Source organism: Rhipicephalus microplus, chromosome X, assembly GCF_043290135.1.
Source record: "Rhipicephalus microplus isolate Deutch F79 chromosome X, USDA_Rmic, whole genome shotgun sequence".
NCBI lineage: Eukaryota > Metazoa > Arthropoda > Arachnida > Ixodida > Ixodidae > Rhipicephalus > Rhipicephalus microplus.
In genome coordinates this window covers 121474431-121495014 of record NC_134710.1, presented here as the reverse complement: position 1 = coordinate 121495014, position 20584 = coordinate 121474431, and the positions used below count along the sequence as shown (strand labels likewise).

The following is a 20584-nucleotide window of genomic DNA, read 5'->3' as shown; positions in this document are numbered from 1 at the left end:
AATTTTAGCACGCAAATATAGCCACTCTGACCCTGAATGTGACGATCATTCGGCAGCTTCAATCAGGGGATCTATTCTCACGGTGCCCACTTTGTGTACATGTCTGGATCGCCGGAGCGCGCTAAGTTACGCAAAAAAAAAAAAAAGAAAGTCAGTCGTGACGTCATGTAACGCTACACTATGTTGGCGCACCGAACGCACCAGCACATTCACAGCTTAAAAAGAAACTAAGTGGACGAAATGTGGAGTAACAGGACTCTTAAACAAACTTGATACGTCTGCACGTTCGTGTGAACGTGTTCGGATATTTGCAGAGCCAGTCAGGCGATGCGTACATACCTTTCAGCGGCGTCAGGCGGGCGGCCGTGATTCAAGGACAACGTGAGTAGAGTCTATGCACAGCCTCGGAGATGGGCACCTGAAATTGGATCTCTGGGGGCAGCATTTGTTGCGGCGAAGCGCATTCTGTCTTTCTCGTTTGTGTCGAGAGTTGCGAAAGCTTGCGTGGCGCCAAAATGGCGTTGCGGAGGAAAGACCGGAAACAGCAGGCGGGCTCCAGCCAATCGGGGGAGGCCGAATCGGACATGTCCGCGAATGGAATACGGCGAGAAGAGCTTCCCCAATACACCGAGAAGCTGTAGGGGTGTACGAAAAGTCATATTTCTTCCGTAATCGAATAGTGCCAAATAGTGGGCAAAAATATTGAATATTGAATATAAACGTTTTGTTGGAAATCGGAAGAAAGAACAGAGAAATGAAATATGCCCATGTTCTCGATCACATGACGCCGTGACTCCCACACACACAAAAAAACCAAAAAACAAAAAAAAAACGAAAGTGTATTGCGGAAACACAAGCTGGCACATGACCTTGATTCGGGCTCTTTCGCTGCATGCGATATTCAGTTGCATACTGCAGTTTAAAACACGGGGCACCTAGCAGGCATGAGAAGGTGTTGCAAAGTGATACCTCGATAAAGTACATCTTTATGAGCTTCATTCCACTATTTCACCAAAGGGTATTTTTTTCCCTTGCAACCATGAGCTCATTGACGCATTTTTGTACCTCTTGACTGGTACATCGGTGCTGAGTGGTAGTAATGGTAAAACTTAGTCTAAGAAAGGGGTTCTTAGAGTAACTGGGACCGTATACAGTTAATCTAGGGGTACTGAACTAGGTGTGCCCCGCCGCGGTGGTCTAGTGGATAAGGTACTCGGCTGCTGACCTGCAGGCCACGGGATCGAATCTCGGCTGTGGCGGCTGCATTTCTGATGGAGGCGGAAATGCTGTAGGCCCGTGTGCTCAGATTTGGTTGCATGTTAAAGAGCCCCAGGTGGCCGGAATTTCCGGAGCCGTCCATCCACTATGGCGTCTCTCATAATTATATGGTGGTTTCGGGACGTTAAACCCCACATACCAACCATTGCAACTGAATGCAACTGAAGCGTTACCACCAATTCTAGAGTTCGGAGTCCCTTTTTTTGCTTTGCCATATGCGTTGTGGTGAGGTCGCATGAAGTTGTAAGAGATAACGACGCCTTCGTTTTCGTTGCAATGTAACTGGCGACGTTCTACGCTGACACTATTTTCAGAACATCTCAGTTTCATCGCAGTAGAAACGCTCACTTTTCCACTGTGGAGAAACAACCATATATGTAACCATCGTTCCAATTTTGCTGCCCTCTTTACGCATAACTATAGGGCTCCGTATTTTCGGATAAATCTGAAAAACTTCAATACAGACAAAAGAACTCACTTTTGGGCTAGTTTGCTTGTTACGTTCAATGAAGCCATAGCGCTGATAAGACAGGAACCACTGCGCACGTCATGTACTCTTTCTGTGGACCTTGTCTTATCAGCGCTATGATTTATTGAACCAATGAACACTCGCCGGTAAAATTTTGGACAATTCAGATTTATTCGATAAACTCCGATTTTAAAAATGGTATTTGCAACGTTCAAAGGGCATTTTCAAAGCTGACAATCACCAATAGAAAGGAGCTCGTCTTCATCTACGGTTGAACATCGTTAAGTATATATGCTTGTTATAAAAAAAAAATGTAAGTTTTCGTATTCAAGTGTTTGTGCATGCGTGTATGTGTGTTTTGTGTGTTCAAACATTCTAGAGGTCTAAAATAAGCTTAGGGTGTTCACATGTTTTCGTGTTCAGATTTCCATTCAGCTCGACTTGCCCACGTCAGGTTGAAGCACGAGCGGAGTAGCATCTCCGCATTCTGGGGTGAGGCTGAATAATAATAATAATAATAATAATAATAATAATAATAATAATAATAATAATAATAATAATAATAATAATAATAATAATTGGTTCTTTATTCTTCATGAAGAAGATGAAGAAGGCTCGGAGAAAAATCTGAGAATCGGGTTGAAAAGTGCCCGTTTCCCAAAAGTACACTTTGGCTAGTTTGCAGCAGTGCACATCAACAGTCTTATAGGGTAAATATACAGCAAGTGAACAGAAAAATGAAACCATGAAGAAATGCGATTATCAGTAGCACCGCAAAACATTTTAGTTTGAAATGAAGCTAATATGTACACACTGCAACAACTTGCAAGGCCAAATTAAGCGCGGGATTTCGGAAAATTGGATCTTTGCTGAGAATAAACTGCGCTAAATGCCGAATTTCCACCAGTAACATAAACTCCGGAAAACACCCTCCGAATTAAAAAAAAAACTAAAACACTGATCTCTACCACAAAAAACAATCGCGTCACTTTTACAGCTTGAGGTTATACATGCACCGAATTTACACAAGTGTAGGTTGACCCATTTGGTCCAAACTTCAATTCCGTTGTTGGAGGTCGGCTCACAATAAGTTACAGCAGTTACAATACACAGTTACAGCTACAAGCTATAGGTTACAGCTACTAGTTACAATTATAAGGTGCAAGTTGCAGCAGGACGACCGAGAAATCAGGAACATGGTCACATGGCTACGACAGTACGCTTGCCTTCCGGCTTTATCTGTAACATATACGTATTTTCTTCCGTATAACACGCACTCTCAGCAACCACTCGTGGAATAATAAAAAAAAATCACATATGTTTACGAAGCTAGCTTTTCTGCATAGCTAGAAAGCAATGCCGTGAGTTCACCTTTGTCTACCGAAATTAGAGGTTTTTTGTTGTTGTTTTTTTAAGTTTAAAAACACGCTGCGTTATTTTGTGGTGATACTTTCCTACTTAAAATATTTCAGTGCTACTTTTTACATAAATAGGACATAGATGTGCGTTACTGGACGGGCGGTGACTCCAGCTGTAACGCCAACCAACGTGTCGTCTGTACAGTGATACGTAAACCAATCCCGTTTATGAATGATATTTAGGGGCAAGAGGGGGGGGGGGGTCGACCGACATTCGAGGGGACTTACAATCGTGTAAATAAGGTAAATGAGAAACAAGGCTTTGTTGTGTAAAAAACTGACAACTAGCACAAGTCTCATGTTTCCATGGATCTGCATTGTTTTTTATTCTTCACAACTACTTATTCGCGGGGTCATTACGAACTCTTTCACATCAGTAAGTTGTGCGGCTTGTCCAGACATGTAGGAAAATGGCTTAGCGTGGCCCCGCCGCGGTGGTCTAGTGCTGAGCTACTCGGCTGCTAACCCGCAGGTCGCGGGATCGAATCCCATGCTGCGGCGGCTCATTTTCAAGGAAGGTGAAAATGCTGTAGGCCCGTGTGCTCAGATTTGGGTACACATCAAAGAACCGAAATTTCCGGAGCCTCCCACTATGGCGTACGTCTCTCATAATCATACGTTGGTTTTGGGGCGTTGAACCTCACATATCAATCAATCAAGGGTTTAACGCGACTCAATGAACGCGCACTGCACCCGCGCGGCTTTGCATGGCCTAACCTTTGCGCGCGCGCGCCTTTTCTATCGCGTCGATCTTCTCTCGCAAAGTTCGCCTTTGCGAACTCAGTGCCGCCCCCACAGCGAGCGCGCACATAAGGGGCCCTCAGAGCGCGTTAGTAGGCGAGCACAAAAGCGCCTCGGCCAGTGCAGCGTTGTAAGCGGTGTGGTTTTCGAGGTCATTTCTCCTATGTAGGAGGAAAGCGAATTTGCTCCGATCTTGTCCTGATACGGTTTAAATCGATTCGTCTTGATCGCCCGACGAAGAAGGAAGATATGCTAAGCGCCACTATCCCGTATACCTATAGCAATCCCGTAGCCACACTCGCACCGCGGACTCGTTTTTGTTTTACTGCCTCCTCTTCCTCTTCCTCTTTTTTTTTCTCTCTTCCCTTGTTCACAGGCGGCGCCGCTTGTACGTACACGCACTGGGAATTATTGAAGTGACGATACGAGAGGGCTTTTTCTGGGTGTGTGCCCGGCGTGGCAAGTGGGGCGGCGGGGAGAGGCTGGGAACTGCTATTTCGAGAAGCGGAGTGCCATCGGTAGAAATCTGACATTCCGGATGTGACTCACATCGAGGAATGTCCTGCATGCGCCGCCGTTCAAAAGTCTTCGTTATCCTTGCCCCCATGCGGGCGAACGTTATTAGAGGATGAACCGCGGACCGGGGAGGGGGGGGGGGGGGACGTCACGTGAGCATTCTGTAGTGGAGGTCGCCCTCTGAGGGGTCGCGACCGTGAATTGGCTGGGCCCGCGAAGGAACCTGCGCGTTGGTGGCGCTGATTGCCGACTTCATAGGAGCCGCTGCAGTGGCGTCTTTGAGAGCGTATCAAGGGTGAGGGGAACGACGAAGAGATCGCGAGAATTGGCGCGAGGAGGGTGGCAGCGGGCTTCAGCGACGAGCCTCTGACTCAGCCGAGCGTGCAGTTTTGTCGTTGACAAATTGGCCTGTTTGTAATTACCAACCGCGTTTGGAGGCTTGTCGATCGCTTGTAAGGCCGCGCAGGAGAACTATCTCGCTCTCCGTTCCGCGGTTTACTTTCGATGACCGGCGACTCACCTTAGCGAGATGTAAAACACATTCGACATGGCGAGTCGCAACGAATAAACGGATTACCGTGAACACATGATTTGCGAGGTCGAGACGCCGTGGCTGTTGACATTGGCGGTGCCACGCATCGGAACGCGAGCGGCAAGATGGTGTTTAAATGCGGAATTAAGCGAGATCCCTCATTGTCTCTTTATCGTCATCTAGTTTCTTATTAAGTGTATATAGAAAATCTCTCGTCGAAACGATTGAATGATCAAGTTCCGTTCAATTATCTGGCGCCCATCTTGGTGTTCGACATTAAAACACAATCAATTAAATCAATTGCGTGAACAGATGAGTTTGCTGAACAGCGACGTGAAGGACATGTTTTAAATAATTTTTTTACGTGTACGTAACTATGACACCATTTTTGCAAAGAATACCTGACTGCTGTATGAATTATTTTCAAGCACATTCAGTGTGAAATCAAGACAATGATTATTCTGTCCGGTACGTCTGAGCGGGAGAACAACACCTATAAGATTCTTCGCTTTACGCACATAATTTTTTTCATAAATATTCAATGTCGAAAACGGCTAACTCGGGTAATCAGTTCTTGGCCGATACCCCTGAGTGGGTATGAGCCATGATTAAGGCATCATAATCATCATCATCAGCGGGCAGCAACAAAGCGAGACGAGAGCGGTCGCGTCTACGGAAATCGTCGATTTGTGGCACTTGCTCGTGTCACTAGTCATCCGGTTTTTTCGTTTCTACGGGGACTCGTTATCACTGTCCGAAGACCGTCGCGGTAGGTACCGCTTTGCTGTTGTACCGCAAGCGTGCATGCCGCAGAGCTCGCTCACTTCCACCTTATCCCGAATGAGCAGCGCAACTAGGGAAAAATGGGAGAAGCAATTACAAATTTGTTATTTTCCTTCTTTCCTCGGGCATGCCATAAGTGTTAACTGTGGAACCGGTAACCTCAAGGAAATCGTTTCCAGCGGTCACCCGGGCAAACGCCGATGCCTTATCTATTACCAATGCTTCGCGAGAAACGGGTGATTCACTTAACGCAATGCGATGCACTCTTTGGTCCGGCCTTTCCCAAAATTGCCTCTCCGACAGGTAGCTCTCGCGAGTGGGTTCGTGCGGGCTGCTCGTACGTTGTTATTAATCGCGTTCAGGAATGCACTACGACGTTCGATGCGTGTAATTAGCTGCAAATGAAATTCACTCAAAGCTATGCGAACGATTCCGGCACGTCATCTTTAGCTGCCCAATAGCCCGCGTTTAAGATGGCACTTCCGGCTGCCGTGGCGTCCAAGCCGAGAGTCAAAAGCAGTTCTACCGTGACGATACCTCACTATATATATCTGCAGAGTCGTGTGTTATAGCGAATGTTCTGAGAACTGCTGCATGTCGTGTATAGAGGTGCCTGTTTCACTCGACTGTTTGCAATGCCCAATTCGGTAGTTCTGCACCTAACTAAAAACGTATTTGAAAACATATAGATAACATTTTAAAAGTGTTGATTGACTTTCTGGTTGGTCAATGCTCATGAACGCACTGCGGGCGTTGCTGTAAGCGTTTGCGTATCCAGATTTGGCCGTTTCAGGTGATTGATGCACACATACGTCTTGTAAACCGACGATTTAACCGACCCGTGCATGTTCACATGCTTGCCCCTGTATAGCGGAAAGCGATGTTGTTGTTGGTCGGCAACTAAAGATCTCCTAAACTGCGGGCCTATAGGGCTTGAGTCTGCAGGCAGCGCCACAACCCATGGAGGTTGCGCCATAAGCCTATCCCTAATCTTATTGCCGTCGTTTTGGTTGTCCGTATCAGGATGCCATATAGTTTGCCGCATTGCCGCACTGAAGCTTGCATACTGCGGCCGAGATGAAACTACGATAATATGTTATGAAACTGTCTGTTTTTCGATAACTCGGGCGATGACTATAGCGACATCCGGTGTCGCGGCAAGCTCTCCTCTTCATTTCGTGTCAGGCCCGCGAATTATCTGATCGATGTGCAACGTCTGTCTTCTCCGTCATGTCCTTGGAAATGTAATTGGCTCCTTCACGTGGTCCATCAATGACAGTGGCGTCCCTTACTCGCAGTGTTTGTCCTTGTGTTGTTACCTGCGGGGGCTCGTTTGAACGTGCAATGCCAGTAGCAGTGGCGTGCCCGTCTTAAACAGAAATGGCGTTATCAAAGCGGTTGTGAGCGCACCGTAAAAGGAACGAAAAAAATAGAAACTGCCGTGATTCCTTGTTCTTATTTATCCTAGGCAGGCATTCTATCTTGCGGTCTGTAGAGGCGTGTCGTGTCAAAGAATGGGTGATGACCATGCATGCGATACGAAGGCTCATATACATGAGCGACCAAATAGTGCGAATAACTGCGCTTGATCACTAGTCAGTGACTGCTGTCAGCATGAACTGATAACTCCACTCTAATGGGTTTTCGCAAGAAATTATCAGAAATACGGGTATGCTCGAGGCTAAGCGCGCAATAGGTGCGTAATATGCGGTCAAAGCGTTTGTGTTACACAGACGTTTCATTACTTTAAAGTGAACTGTTTCAGCCTAGGACTTTACAGTGTGTCATTGTTAGTAATTATTATAATGTCAACGTTGTAAGGTGCACATGTATATTTGCAAGGTAGATTACTATCGGTCAACTAGCAAAATAACTGTTAGAAGAGCTGGGTAAGTTTGTAGATGTTTTTAAAAGAATGTTGGTTGGCAGCGCCCATGACGAGGGACAAAGACAAGAAGGCGCCTGCCTTCTTTTTTTTTTCTCTTGTCGGGAGCGCTGTTTTATTTCTCCCGGGCATAGGTGGCATTGCTAAATGATGAAATTCACATTTCGCGCTACTAGGCGGCTATAGTACCACTGGGCAAACATTCTCTAACTTTATCTGTGTGCCGCCAATTTAGTTTTATTCTCGTCTTCTCTATACGCCGTTCATTCGTTTTTATCCGAATACAGTTTTGCTGTCTTGTATTTGGACTTCGACGTGCGTGGAGGTGGCGCTGCCGCTTTCGCTTGAGTTGTCGTCATGGCTACCTTCGCCAGCCTTGCGTGCAGATGCAGGTGTCGATGTGAAAGGACCCGGATTGGCATAAGAGATAAAACATGTTGTAGTGTTCGAGCGCGAAGAGATTTTAGCAGCGAGTTTATTTAAATTGTGTGTCGCTCACCACTTAGTTGCTGCGAACATATATCAGCATTATGTTAACGTTTTTCGAGGACAACAACACATGAAGGCGTTCAACACCCTCGTAATATAGACACAACGCGAGAGATGGGATATGGAACAAAACAAACAAGGTGACTTTGTTCTTGTTTTGCTTTTGTCCTCTTTCCGTATTACGAAATGTTATGGTTAAAGGCTATTTTACCTTCTCTGTAAAGCAACAACAACAACAACAACAACAACAACAACAACAACAACAACAAAATACTCCTTGTTTAACATTAAGTTTCGTTGGTAGAAAGCTAAGAAAACATGCGAAAACATTTGCTGTTGCGTATATAAATGATTCACAAGCGTGCGCTCTAACGCTAGCGCAAGCGAATACGATTTGTGTGCGATTATTGTAGCCGTAGAGAGTTACTGGCACTAACTGTTAAATTATATTTTAAGCCCCCCCCCCCCCCCCCCTTTTTTTTTGGCTGTGACCGTTGAGGACCCAAGCTTTGGCATTTCTTTATCGACCCTTTACATCCTTTTTGCCAGCCGGAGTACAAAAGTCAAGAGCTTCGGCTGCCTACCGCTTAGGGGAACATTTCATTCATTCATTCATTCATTCATTCATTCATTCATTCATTCATTTTTTTCATTTGACTCGTTACCGGGCCGAGGAGAACATTAACTAAGGGGGACAGTACAAAGCAAATATGTGATTCATACATAAATAAATACAGGGAAACAAATAAAGAGAAAAAAGCGTACAGTGAAGATAACCAAAATGTATTTTAATGAATAGCAAAAAACAATATATATATATATATATATATATATATATATATATATATATATATATATATATATATATATATATATATATATATATATATATATATATATACAAACAGCATATTCAGGCACGGCAACAACATTTCTTATGCCATGAGAAAATGATCACACACTTGGCAAACACTGGCAAAAAAGGAAAAAAAAATGCAGGAAGACTTCGCGAATATCAAAAAAATAAAAAAAAATGATGGGGACAACTTGATGATATTTCAAAAAAAAAATGTTTATGCGACTGATCAAGAAATGTTGGATGGTTACTGATATATGCGATGTTATCGGGAAGATCATTCCATAGAACAATGGCTCGAGGAAGTGCTGATAAATTGAAAGCGTTAGTTCGTCTACTTACGCGTTTAATGCTATATTGATTATGTAAGCGGCGTGATACGCGTGAGGACGCTTCCGATGGTAAGTGAGCTGACCTGATGCTGTAGTGGTATTTATGCATTGAAGATAAAAGAGTATTGGATTGACGTACATTTAATGGCACAAGCGCTATGTCATGTTTAATCTGCGTTATTCTACAATTTAGGCTGCAATTCAAGTAATGAAACAAGCGGCGGTGTTCCGTACAGACTCTAGCTTGTTGAGTAGGTTTGATGAAGAGTTTACAGTGATCAAGCATATTATAACTGCGGACGAACAATGGTTTCATAGGAGAGTTGTTTTAGGTTGTTTGGTGAGTTCCGCAAGTTCGGCACAGGTATCCAAGTAACCCGGAAGCCTTGGCAGAAATGATGTTGATATGAATGTGCCATGAAAGTTTTGCTTGAGATGAATGCCTAACTGTTTGTACGACGACGTCTAAAATGGTGCAGGTGGAGTGAATCTCGCGTAGATATCGAGTTATTACATTATACCATCCAAAGCTTTCAGGGCGCATTTCAATCGTGTAAACGCCATTTAACACCGGTACGTTCAGAAAAGAGAGTGCAAGACATGCGAGCGCATACTTTGCGGCTGCCACACGTGTTACACATGAATATTCACATCTAGTTTTTTGTCCGAAAATGTCTCTAGTCTTTTGTACGCATATGTCGAACCCCTGTTCTCGCGCTTGTTGAGTAAAAGTCTCTAATTTGCGTCATAAAATCGGCACTGATTGAGGGAGTCCGTTTGCCGGCAGTTTCAAAAGACGCGAACTTGCTCAATGGCGACGCGCCCCTCGCTTTAGTTTGGAAACGTACCACTAGATGGCGAGAGCGTCTCGCACAGTCACATCCTGCGCCTGGCCGCACTTTCCCTCTCGCACGGGGGTTTCCGTGGTCGGCCGGCTGCCTACGCACAGCTTGCAATGAATGGGGTCTCGTGCGTTACACTGTGACAGCCGTGGCGTGCCTTTCGTCGTTTGTTTGCATTACGACTAGCCGAATAGCGCATTGCCTTCTGAGGCGGCTTGCTTGCGTTCAACCTTCAAGCGGATAGTGACTGTGCTGCCGAGCTCCATTCTCAAAATGTCGTCCGAGTCGTCAACCGACGATGAGGCACCGGCGAATCCCATGGTGAGCGCTTCTATTTCACTTGCCATGTTGAGACGTTGTATGGTAGCGGCAAGCGTTGTATGACAACGTTTGTTGCTGCTTGTACGTCCAACGTGACCGATTTTCTCGCGTCCCTTCTCCGTTGATAAGCGCTATCCTCATCCTGCTCGCCATGAAGTTTGATAGCCCGCGTTTGAGGCTCATTTGTTTTTTATCGCTTTGACCCCATCCCATTTTACTTAATATTAGGGAGCTTCAGTAAGGAGTATTAGACATTCGCACATTTTCTTTCACCTACAGCTTTACTTGTTATCATTGTTTTTTTTCCTCGTTTCGTCATGTCGTTTTATCATTTCCGCGTAAAAGGGAACACTTTCTGGGAGTGTTTTATCTGTGTATTCAAACACTTGACAGGAACTTGTGATTGACCCAGAAATCCCTGACAGACGTTTGATATTGTCGAATTCATGCGTTCTCGTCTAAGGTCTTGCCTAATTTTGTCACTTGTCAGTGGGCTGCATCAGTCTTTGCGACACGAAATAAATTATAATCATTCTTATCATTGTGATCTTAAAATGCGAGAGCACTTACACATACGGAGGCATTGTAGTCTTGGATGGTAATTCGATTATGCTGAAGCTCTTTACCGTTATTGGATATGTCTCCAAACTGGCGAAAGGTAAAACCAATTCAATTTATCTTAGTATGTGTGAGTGGGTAGTAGTGTTTTTTTTTTCCTCATTGTCAGGTAATTCAGACGTAAATCAATGTAGTTACCGAACTTCCAGCTTGTTTGGATTTTCTTCTGATTCTCTCAGAAAGCGCGTGGACCTTCTCGTCACAGCAGCGTGAATACACGTGTGTGTACGAATATTGTGTGCACTAGTGTAACAAAAAGCTACCCGTTTTTTAATGCAGGTTAAACAGTTGCAGCAGGCGCATTGTATTAGTTGCACTCGCTAGGGCGCGTGCACATCAAGGCACCCTAGCAGTCGCCTCGCGTTTTCAGGGGGGATATCAATCCTTTTGAGCATGGTAGATAGAGATCAGTGCCTTACTGCTCGGCACTCCGAAATATTTACCACTCCGTGATCGCAGTTATTCCATTCTTGAGCCCGATTTCTTTCTCTCCCCTCTTCTCGGTCTCCCATCTCTTGACGTGAACACGGGTATGAGCGAGAGAAAGTGCATTGCGGTAACCTTGGCGTCCATGCCTCGCACTTTTTCAAGGGTTACACGTATCCCAACAGTATGCACACACTGCGCCCATCAACATACAGTGACCGACGCTTCGACTGAGGCATGTATCGATTTTAAATAATTCAGATGCACGATCACTTCCGGTTTTAGTCCACTGCGGGGCTAGGCGTTCTCTCTTGACCACAGGCAGCCTCAGGCTGGCGCTGGTCGCAGTAGTAGATCTATTTTAGGCAGCCGGTCAAGGGCGTTTTTCTTGCAGTGGAGCTTTCGATATACCGTTTATTTTCGCTCTACGAAAACTAAACAAACCCGACTCGGTGGTCCGGTGCGAGAACGAAACGGCCACATGATTAGTTCCATCTCATTGCGGACGAAATGTATGGATGGTTGCGGTTTTAATAATAATAATAATAATAATAATAATAATAATAATAGTTTACAAAGCGGCGGGAAGCTTTGGGAGAAGAAAGGAGCATTTTCCAGTAATGTTTCTAGTTCCTGCCCCTCTCTCTTTTTTTAAACAAGTATGGTGACATCGCCTTGAAGTATGGTGACATCGCCTTGAAGCTTGATATTTCTACGGGCCGTGTCGTGACTGGGGGAATTTGTCGGGCCTTGAGCCATCCAAGGGTCAGGGCGAAGACGGGCCGAGGAGCCGGAGCTGATAACTTGAACGATTTATTTACACTATTTTACATGATGTTGAAGGTAGCGTGTTACATGGAGTAAGCATCATACTAGATGATGGAAGGAAGCTCTCCCTCCGAGCGTCTTGCGCTCGCGTTTTTATGCCCCCGAAGAGAGAAAGTCACACCGCCTCCTTCCCAACCTGGGAAGGGAGGAGAGGCCCGCCCAGTTCGCTGCCCGGCGAGGGTGTAACACACACAATACACGACACCACTGGCACAGTGCGAGAACGGGGAGTCGGACGCGCCGAGATGACTCCTCGAGGAAACATCGCTCGGGAAAGGCGCCATGGAACGTGAGGAATGTCCCCGAAGATGAATACAAAGCGCTCGGCTCATTGTCCGCTGAATGTTGACGACCCAAGCAATGACCACTCCCTCTAGGCAGCCCAGACAGCGAACAGCCCCCCCCCCGGTAATCTGTCGGTCGTGCGTGCCCAAAGGGCTTTTTGGCAAGACGAGCCGACGACTCCAAGGAATTCGCAGTACTACTGCTGTGTTGTTGCCGATTCTGGACGTCTCAGGACGCGCTGCGAAGCCGGAACCATTCCACGCGTCCAAGCGGCGCCCAGACATGGGGGCCGATCACAACAGCTCGTCCGCCGCCGGGAAAAAGGACTCGTAGAGGGGCAGCCCAACGCTGCACCTTGAAGAGGCCTGGCAGCGCAGCAGCTCTGGAACGGCTGCGGCTCAGGTTTTCTCTCTCGCTCAAGTGGGGTCAGCAGGTCCGTAAGTAGTACTCTCCGTCGAAGGGGCCCCCGCAGGTCGAAGGCTGGGACTGACATTAGTGATCAAATCCGCACAGTACCCAAGCAGCGACAAGGTGGTACACCACCCCTCCCGAGATATGCCAGGCTACTGAACTCTTAGCCCGTTGTCGGCATAAAAGCAGCCACACTAGAACGTTGCCTGGAACGTCCCCAAACAAAGCAATATGGCAACGCTCCTAAAGTTTTGAAGAATTTACCTTAAATAAATTGCACTCAAGCCGCAAGTCGCATAGCCTTGAGGCAAATGGCGAGTGAGAAGTGAGAAGGTCGGGAAACTCAACTAACAAATTATATCCCTTTCTCAACGTCTGGCCGTGGCAGGCAGACTAAGTAACAGGTTCACCATGCAGTAAAGGTTAAAAAAAATCCAAAACGAAAAGATACACGGAATGACATAACAAAATAAAAAAAAACCCGGGCTGTCGTAACTCAATCGGAATGCGCTTGCTCCTTATCACAGGAAGCCTCGGCTGAGAGCATCAGCATTTCCATTATCCCGCCCCTTTTTGTAGCGGATCTCAAAATTATGTTCTTGCAGTGCCAAACTCCATCTCAGTAGGCGGCCATTTTTAGGCGACATATTCCGAAGCCATGACAAGGGACAGTGATCTGTCTCGACAAGAAAGGGCGAGCCGGCCAAGTAGCACCGAAGCTTGTAAATAGCCCACACTAAGCATGCACACTCTTTCTCTGAGGTGCTATAAGCCTCCTCACGTGTGGAAAGCTTACGACTAATGAAAAGCACGGGGTGCTCCTCTCTACTTTCATCTCGCTGACTCAGAACAGCCCCAAGACCCCTTTCACTAGCGTCGCACTGAAGTACAAAAGGTCGGTTATAATCCGGAGCTCGTAAAATCGGTTGAGACGTCAGTGCTGCTTTCAAAGCCTGGAACGAACTTTCCCTTAACTCGTCCCACTGGACTTTAACGGGCTCTCCCTTCCTTAAACTGTCGGTCAGAGGACTGGCGATCTGTGAATATTTGGGGATATAGTGTTGGTAATATCCAGTGAGGCCTAGAAAGGCCCTGATATCAGTTTTAGTGACAGGTCGGGGATAGTTCTCGATGGCGGCAAGTTTTACCTCGTGGGGCCGCCGGCATCCTCGCCCAACAATGTGCCCCAGATACTCTACTTCCGCCTGTCCCAATTGACACTTTTCTGCTTTAACAGTGAGGCCCGCGTTCCTTAAGCGCGTCAAGACGTCCCGCAAGTGGCTCAGGTGTTTTTCCCAGCTGTCCGAAAACACTGCAATATCATCTAGATAAGGAACAGCGTAGTTCTCTGCTCCCGCCAGCACACGATCCATGAGCCGTGAAAAGCAAAAGGGCGCGTTTTTGAGCCCAAAACTCATGACCAGGGGTCGGAAAGTGCCCAAGGGGGAGATAAACGCTGCGTATTTACTGGCTCGTTCGGTCATAGGCACCTGCCAGTAGCCGCGTGTGAGGTCTAGCGTGGAGACGTACTGAGCCCTGCTAACAGTTTCCACTCTCTCCTCTACGTTGGGAATAGGGTACAGCTGGTCTCGCGTGACGGCATTCAGTTTCCGATAATCGATGCAGGGTCTCGGTTCCTTCCCGGGTGCTTCCACCAGTATTAGAGGGGAGGTGTACTCACTCTCCGACGGGACGATGACACCAATTTCCAACATTCTTTGAATCTCGCGTGCGAGAATTTCCCTTTGCCTGGGTGATACGCGATAAGGCCGTGAAAGAATGGGTTCATTAGAAGTTAGTTCAATGTCGTGCTCAACTAAATCGGTTCTTCCTGGCCGGTCGACGAAAGCTCCCTCAAACTCGCGCAGTAGGTTCTCCAGTTCTCTTTTCTGTTCTGCATTCAAATTCGAGTTACTGGTGACCGTGTCTAGCAAGATGTCGAGGGACTGAGAATCAGAAGCCTGCCCGGGAAAAGGAAAATCTGTCTCTAATTCTTCCGGAACGTTAAGCGCGAGTTGAACTACTGCTGACCGCTGGTGGTAAGGTTTCATCAAGTTTGAATGGTAAATCTTTACCTCTTTCCGCCTTCCCGGTAGTTTGACCACATAATTGGTGTCCGACAACTTCTGCATAACCTTCGCAGGGCCCTCCCACTGAACCGCGAGCTTGTTCGCTTTAGATGATGCTAAAAGCATCACCTGATCTCCTTCTGAAAACGAACGTTGACGTGCGTTCTTATCGTACAGACGTTTTGCTTTAAGCTGCGCCATTGTCATGTTCGCCTCAACGAGTTCTCTGCAGGTCTGAAGTCGCCCGAGTAAGCCCAACACATACTCGATCACAGTGGGATCCTCACCCCTCCCTTCCCAAGATTCTCGCAGCATGCGAAGTGGGGTCCTTAGAGATCTCCCATATACTAGCTCAGCGGGACTAAAGCCGGTGGCCTCGTGCGGCACAGACCTCAGGGCAAACATGGTGGCTGGCAAGCATGCTTCCCAATCTTTCCGATTCTCGTAGCACAATGCCCGTAATACCCTTTTGAGAACCGAGTGCCATGCTTCTACTGAATTGCTCTGAGGATGTCTGACGGAACTGTGTATTATCCTAATGCCACACCTCTCCAAGAATGTGGTAGTTAGTGCGCTAGTAAACACACTGCCCTGGTCGCTCTGTAACTCTGACGGGAAGCCTACTCTCGAAAACACTGAAAGCAAAGCATCCACTATTTCTACAGATGACTGCTCCTTCAAGGGAACCGCCTCCGGGAATTTTGTGGCAGGACATATCAAGGTTAAGATGTAGCGGTACCCTGACTTTGTCACAGGCAGGGGGCCCACAACGTCCACGACAAGGCGGCGGAAAGGTTCACTAATGAGTGGCACCAACTTTAAGGGCGCTTTCTGCTGGTCGTGTGCTTTGCCTATTCTTTGGCACACATCGCAGGATTGCACATACCTCTCGGTATCCTTGAAACAATTGGGCCAATAAAACTCCCTAAGTAGACGAGTCTTCGTTTTCTTTTTGCCAAGATGGCCCGACCACCCGCCACCGTGACACAGCTCCAGTACTTTGGCTCGGTATTTCTGTGGAACCACTAATTGATCATAGTGCACCCCCTTCGAGTCTTTGTACTGACGGTACAAAATTCCGGCGCGGCGGTGCAAAAAGACGTTCTTCCGCGCCAACCCCTCCTCCACCATATCGCTCAACTTTTGCAGCGTTTTATCCTCGGCCTGTTCCGCAGCGATAACCTCCGGGCTTACTTTCGATAGCTCCAAGAACCCGCCCATGCAAGGTAGCACGGAAAGAAGGTTAACTTCCTCGCTGGCCTCACTGGAACTCTTAAAGCTGCTTTCGCCATCGCTCGGGACGTTCTCCTGATTCGCGTCTGCCCTTGTTTCGTCGGGGGCCTGTGCCTCTCTATTTTGGGAACTGCCGAGCTCCTTTGCGATCTCCTTTGCCTTAGACCGCGTTAGAGCATGTACAGTGTGTTCTCCAAAGCTCAGACCTTTCTTTCTTAACAGGTCCTCCGAGTGGTTAGAAAAAAGGTAACCGTACTGCTTCGGCAAACTTTGTGACACGGCAGCCTCTGTTTCCAGTTCTCCGAAGGGACCCTTGATGAGGACTTTGGCCACTGGCAGACACACACTGTCTTCCTGCGCTACCTGTCTGATCCACGCGCAGTCTCCGGTGAACCCATCCGCGGGCACGTAAGATGGGTGTATTACATCCATAGTGGCCGCAGAATCGCGTAGAACCCGGCAATTTTGCCCATTGACAGTCATCTCTCTTAAGTACGGTTCAAGTAACCTCATGTTCTCATCAGTATGGTTAAAAAGGGAGAAAACGAGTTTTTCCTTACGGCAACCCACTGCTAAGTGCCCCGGTTCATTACATCGATAGCACACAATGGGTTTCTTTGCCTCAAATGCTCTGTCGCGATTCTTATCCTGTTCTTTCTCTTTGCCAGCGCGTCCACTCATGGTCGATTCCCCGTGCGTGTCTTTTTCATTCGTCCCTCCTGGTGCAATAGGGGCATAACTGTTGCGCTCAGACTGCTTAGAATTCTCACGGTATGGTTTCTTTGCGGGTTTGTTGCGCTCTCTTATTTCCTCACGCCTCATGGTGTACTCTTCAGCCAGTTCTGCGGTACGCTCCAAATTCTTTTCCCCGGGCTGATCTAATACCCATAAGCGTGCTTCGTCACTTAGAACGTTCAGGAATTGCTCCGTGCAAATCAACTCGACTACCTTGTCATGGTCTCCAAAAGCTCCCTCGCCCTTAAGCCACTCGGTGAGATTGCACCTCAGACTGTATGCAAAATCGGCAAATGATTCACTGCTACGTTTGCTACTATTTCTGAAACGTCGTCGGAAAGCTTCAGCAGACAGCCGATACCTCTTTAGTAGCGCACGCTTTACAATATCGTAGTCATTCGCCTCATCTCGCGGCAAACGAGCCAGTACATCCGCTGCCTCGCATGGAAGCACGGTCAAGAGCATTTGTGCCCATAACTCACGCTCAAACTTGCCTTCGCAACTTCTCTCAAAATTGACCAAAAATAACCCGATATCCTCTCCCATCTTAAAAGGATTCAGGAGGTCTTTTATTTTTGGTGCCTTGCTTACTGGAGCATTGAGTGTTGCGCCTCCTGAGGTAGTTGCCCGAGCTATTTCTAAGTCTAGGCGCTTCTTATCCAGTTCGTGCTTGCGCTCGCGCTCGCGCACGCGTTCCTGCTCTTCTTTATGGCGCTCGCGCTCCTGATCTTCCCTTTTTTTTTTTATATCCTCCCACAACTCCACGATCTCCTCGTCATCTCTGCTTGCCTCCATAGCCCTGATGACTTCCGCCTTTTTAAGATGTTTCCCGCAATCAATCCCGAATTCCCCGCATATCACGTCTAGGTCCGATCTGTGCAACTTTCTCCAAGCCATGGCTGCTACTTTTCTGCCGACAAGTTTCTCAAGGGAAAGCGTTGAAGCAAGGTTCCCGTGAACAGGCTTCCAACACTCTTGTTACCAGGAAGAACTAACTTAAGCCTGGCAACTCTCAAGGAGAAAAGGTCGTGCACTCACCAAGCCGGAGTCGAATTCCTGCGCAGATCATCTCACCGCTGCCATCCACTGTCGTGACTGGGGGAATTTGTCGGGCCTTGAGCCATCCAAGGGTCAGGGCGAAGACGGGCCGAGGAGCCGGAGCTGATAACTTGAACGATTTATTTACACTATTTTACATGATGTTGAAGGTAGCGTGTTACATGGAGTAAGCATCATACTAGATGATGGAAGGAAGCTCTCCCTCCGAGCGTCTTGCGCTCGCGTTTTTATGCCCCCGAAGAGAGAAAGTCACACCGCCTCCTTCCCAACCTGGGAAGGGAGGAGAGGCCCGCCCAGTTCGCTGCCCGGCGAGGGTGTAACACACACAATACACGACACCACTGGCACAGTGCGAGAACGGGGAGTCGGACGCGCCGAGATGACTCCTCGAGGAAACATCGCTCGGGAAAGGCGCCATGGAACGTGAGGAATGTCCCCGAAGATGAATACAAAGCGCTCGGCTCATTGTCCGCTGAATGTTGACGACCCAAGCAATGACCACTCCCTCTAGGCAGCCCAGACAGCGAACAGCCCCCCCCCCCCCCCCCGGTAATCTGTCGGTCGTGCGTGCCCAAAGGGCTTTTTGGCAAGACGAGCCGACGACTCCAAGGAATTCGCAGTACTACTGCTGTGTTGTTGCCGATTCTGGACGTCTCAGGACGCGCTGCGAAGCCGGAACCATTCCACGCGTCCAAGCGGCGCCCAGACATGGGGGCCGATCACAACAGCCGGTAGCATTTGACAAATTATGGTGTTCGTCGTGCATGCGAACATATCAGTTCAACGCAACCATATCCCATGGTTCACGCTGTTTTCAGCCCTTGTGTACGTTCTGGACCGCTTAATAATAATAATAATAATAATAATAATAATAATAATAATAATAATAATAATAATAATAATAATAATAATAATAATAATAATAATAATAATAATAATAATAATAATAATAATAATAATATTATTATTATTATTATTATTATTATTATTATTATTATTGCCGATGTTCATGCGACTCGTGGAGAAACGCCCGGCATGATTTCACTTTATAGGCGGTTTCAAGGTTGCAAGCGTTGTGCCCCAAAAAACTTCCGGTCACCTCATTTACTAGCTCCTAACGTCGAAACTGAAAGCACGTTTGCAAGCTCTTTTAGAGAGTAAGGAACGTTTCTTTTTCGTATTTCACATAAAAAGAACGTGCGTAAAGTACAAGGGAATGTTTTATAATTTTATGTAGCGCAAAAGATCACTTATTTTAATATATTTCGCCAAATAAGGGAAGAAAACTGTAGAAAATCAGTGAGCTATTTTCTAAAGCTCTCCTTGTACATCGACGCTATTAAGGCACATTATTCAGTGTATAAAAGCGGGTGTTATCAAGGGCCTGTGCTTGTAAACATTGAAAGGGTCTATACAGTGACGTGTTCCAAGGCGCTGAGAACTGTTCTCAAGGTGTGCTCCTCATTTATTTTACCGACATTGATCTTTGGTTGCAGTGCGTGTCCAGCCAGTGTACACCAAAGGAAAACTTTTGTTTCGAATGGTCTCTCCTCGCTGTATCATTTGGCTTTTTTTTTTTTTCCTTTCTGCTAGCACGCTAAGCGACGTGGAATTTAGGTCGGCGATTATTTCTGTGCGTTGCATGTGCTAAGGTAGGAAAATAACTGTCGTTATGTTCGTCTGGCTGAGCCATTGCGCCAAGATTATATATGTTATAAGCGCATCTGTTGGTACTTGTCGCGCCATAACGTCAACGCCGGCTGCCGCCATTATTCGTTCACGTTGGACGGTCGTGTCTTGTGAACGGCACGCGACTGTTGCCAGGGGATTGCCAGAACGCTCACCGTTTTGCCATTGTCGGAGCTTCCTTATCCGCTGTCGCATCATTTAATTGCCGCAAGAGCTTTAACGCCACCGTGCATAAACTGCGCTGTGGAGCTGATGCCTTTCGGCTGTCACGTGTTCTTTCTCGTAGAGGCCGAAGACAAGAGCTAGCTTGTCATACCTTCCAAAATGATTGTCGTCACTCGTGACAGCAGTGAAGTCATTTTGCCAGGAAAATCCCCGTGTTTAGGAAAAGCATTTCTGAGCTCTCACTGACCTCAGGGGTGCCTATTGAGGCGAGGTGGGCTGTGAGGGTTTCTGGCGCGGCGTCGTCCGCCGGTTCTTTTATTATACCTTGAACGGGCTGTTGATGCATTCGAGGCCGCTTTGATCTCTCCGGACAGCTGAGCGCGTTGTCCGCCGGATAACCGGGTCGTGACACGGGAGAAAGAAAAAACGACATTCCGGCGTGCCTTTTTGATGGCGCGCGATATAAACCCCAAAACAAAAGTCCGCTCGCCCGTGACAGCTGCCGTGCCAAGGGCACCGTGCGTTGCTGCGCGGACGCTTCCTTAATTTGAAACTCTTCTCCAACATGGCCGCCGCCGCTATGCCTGTCACGAGGCGCGCAGAC

General features: G+C 47.2%; 2 protein-coding genes across 7 annotated transcripts in view; one reads left to right on the top strand and one right to left on the bottom strand.

Moving 5' to 3' along the window:
* Positions 1 to 20584, top strand: part of LOC119176380 (puratrophin-1) — a 540416-nt gene that overhangs the window by 444753 nt on the left and 75079 nt on the right. The window lies entirely within an intron of this gene.
* On the bottom strand, positions 12304 to 18668 carry LOC142775721 (uncharacterized). The gene is made up of 2 exons (XM_075877544.1): positions 16217 to 18668; positions 12304 to 14584 (listed from the first exon to the last, which is right to left on the bottom strand). The coding sequence occupies exons 1-2, from the start codon at positions 17962 to 17964 to the stop codon at positions 13552 to 13554; spliced, it is 2781 nt and encodes a 926-aa protein (XP_075733659.1). The 5' UTR covers positions 17965 to 18668; the 3' UTR covers positions 12304 to 13551.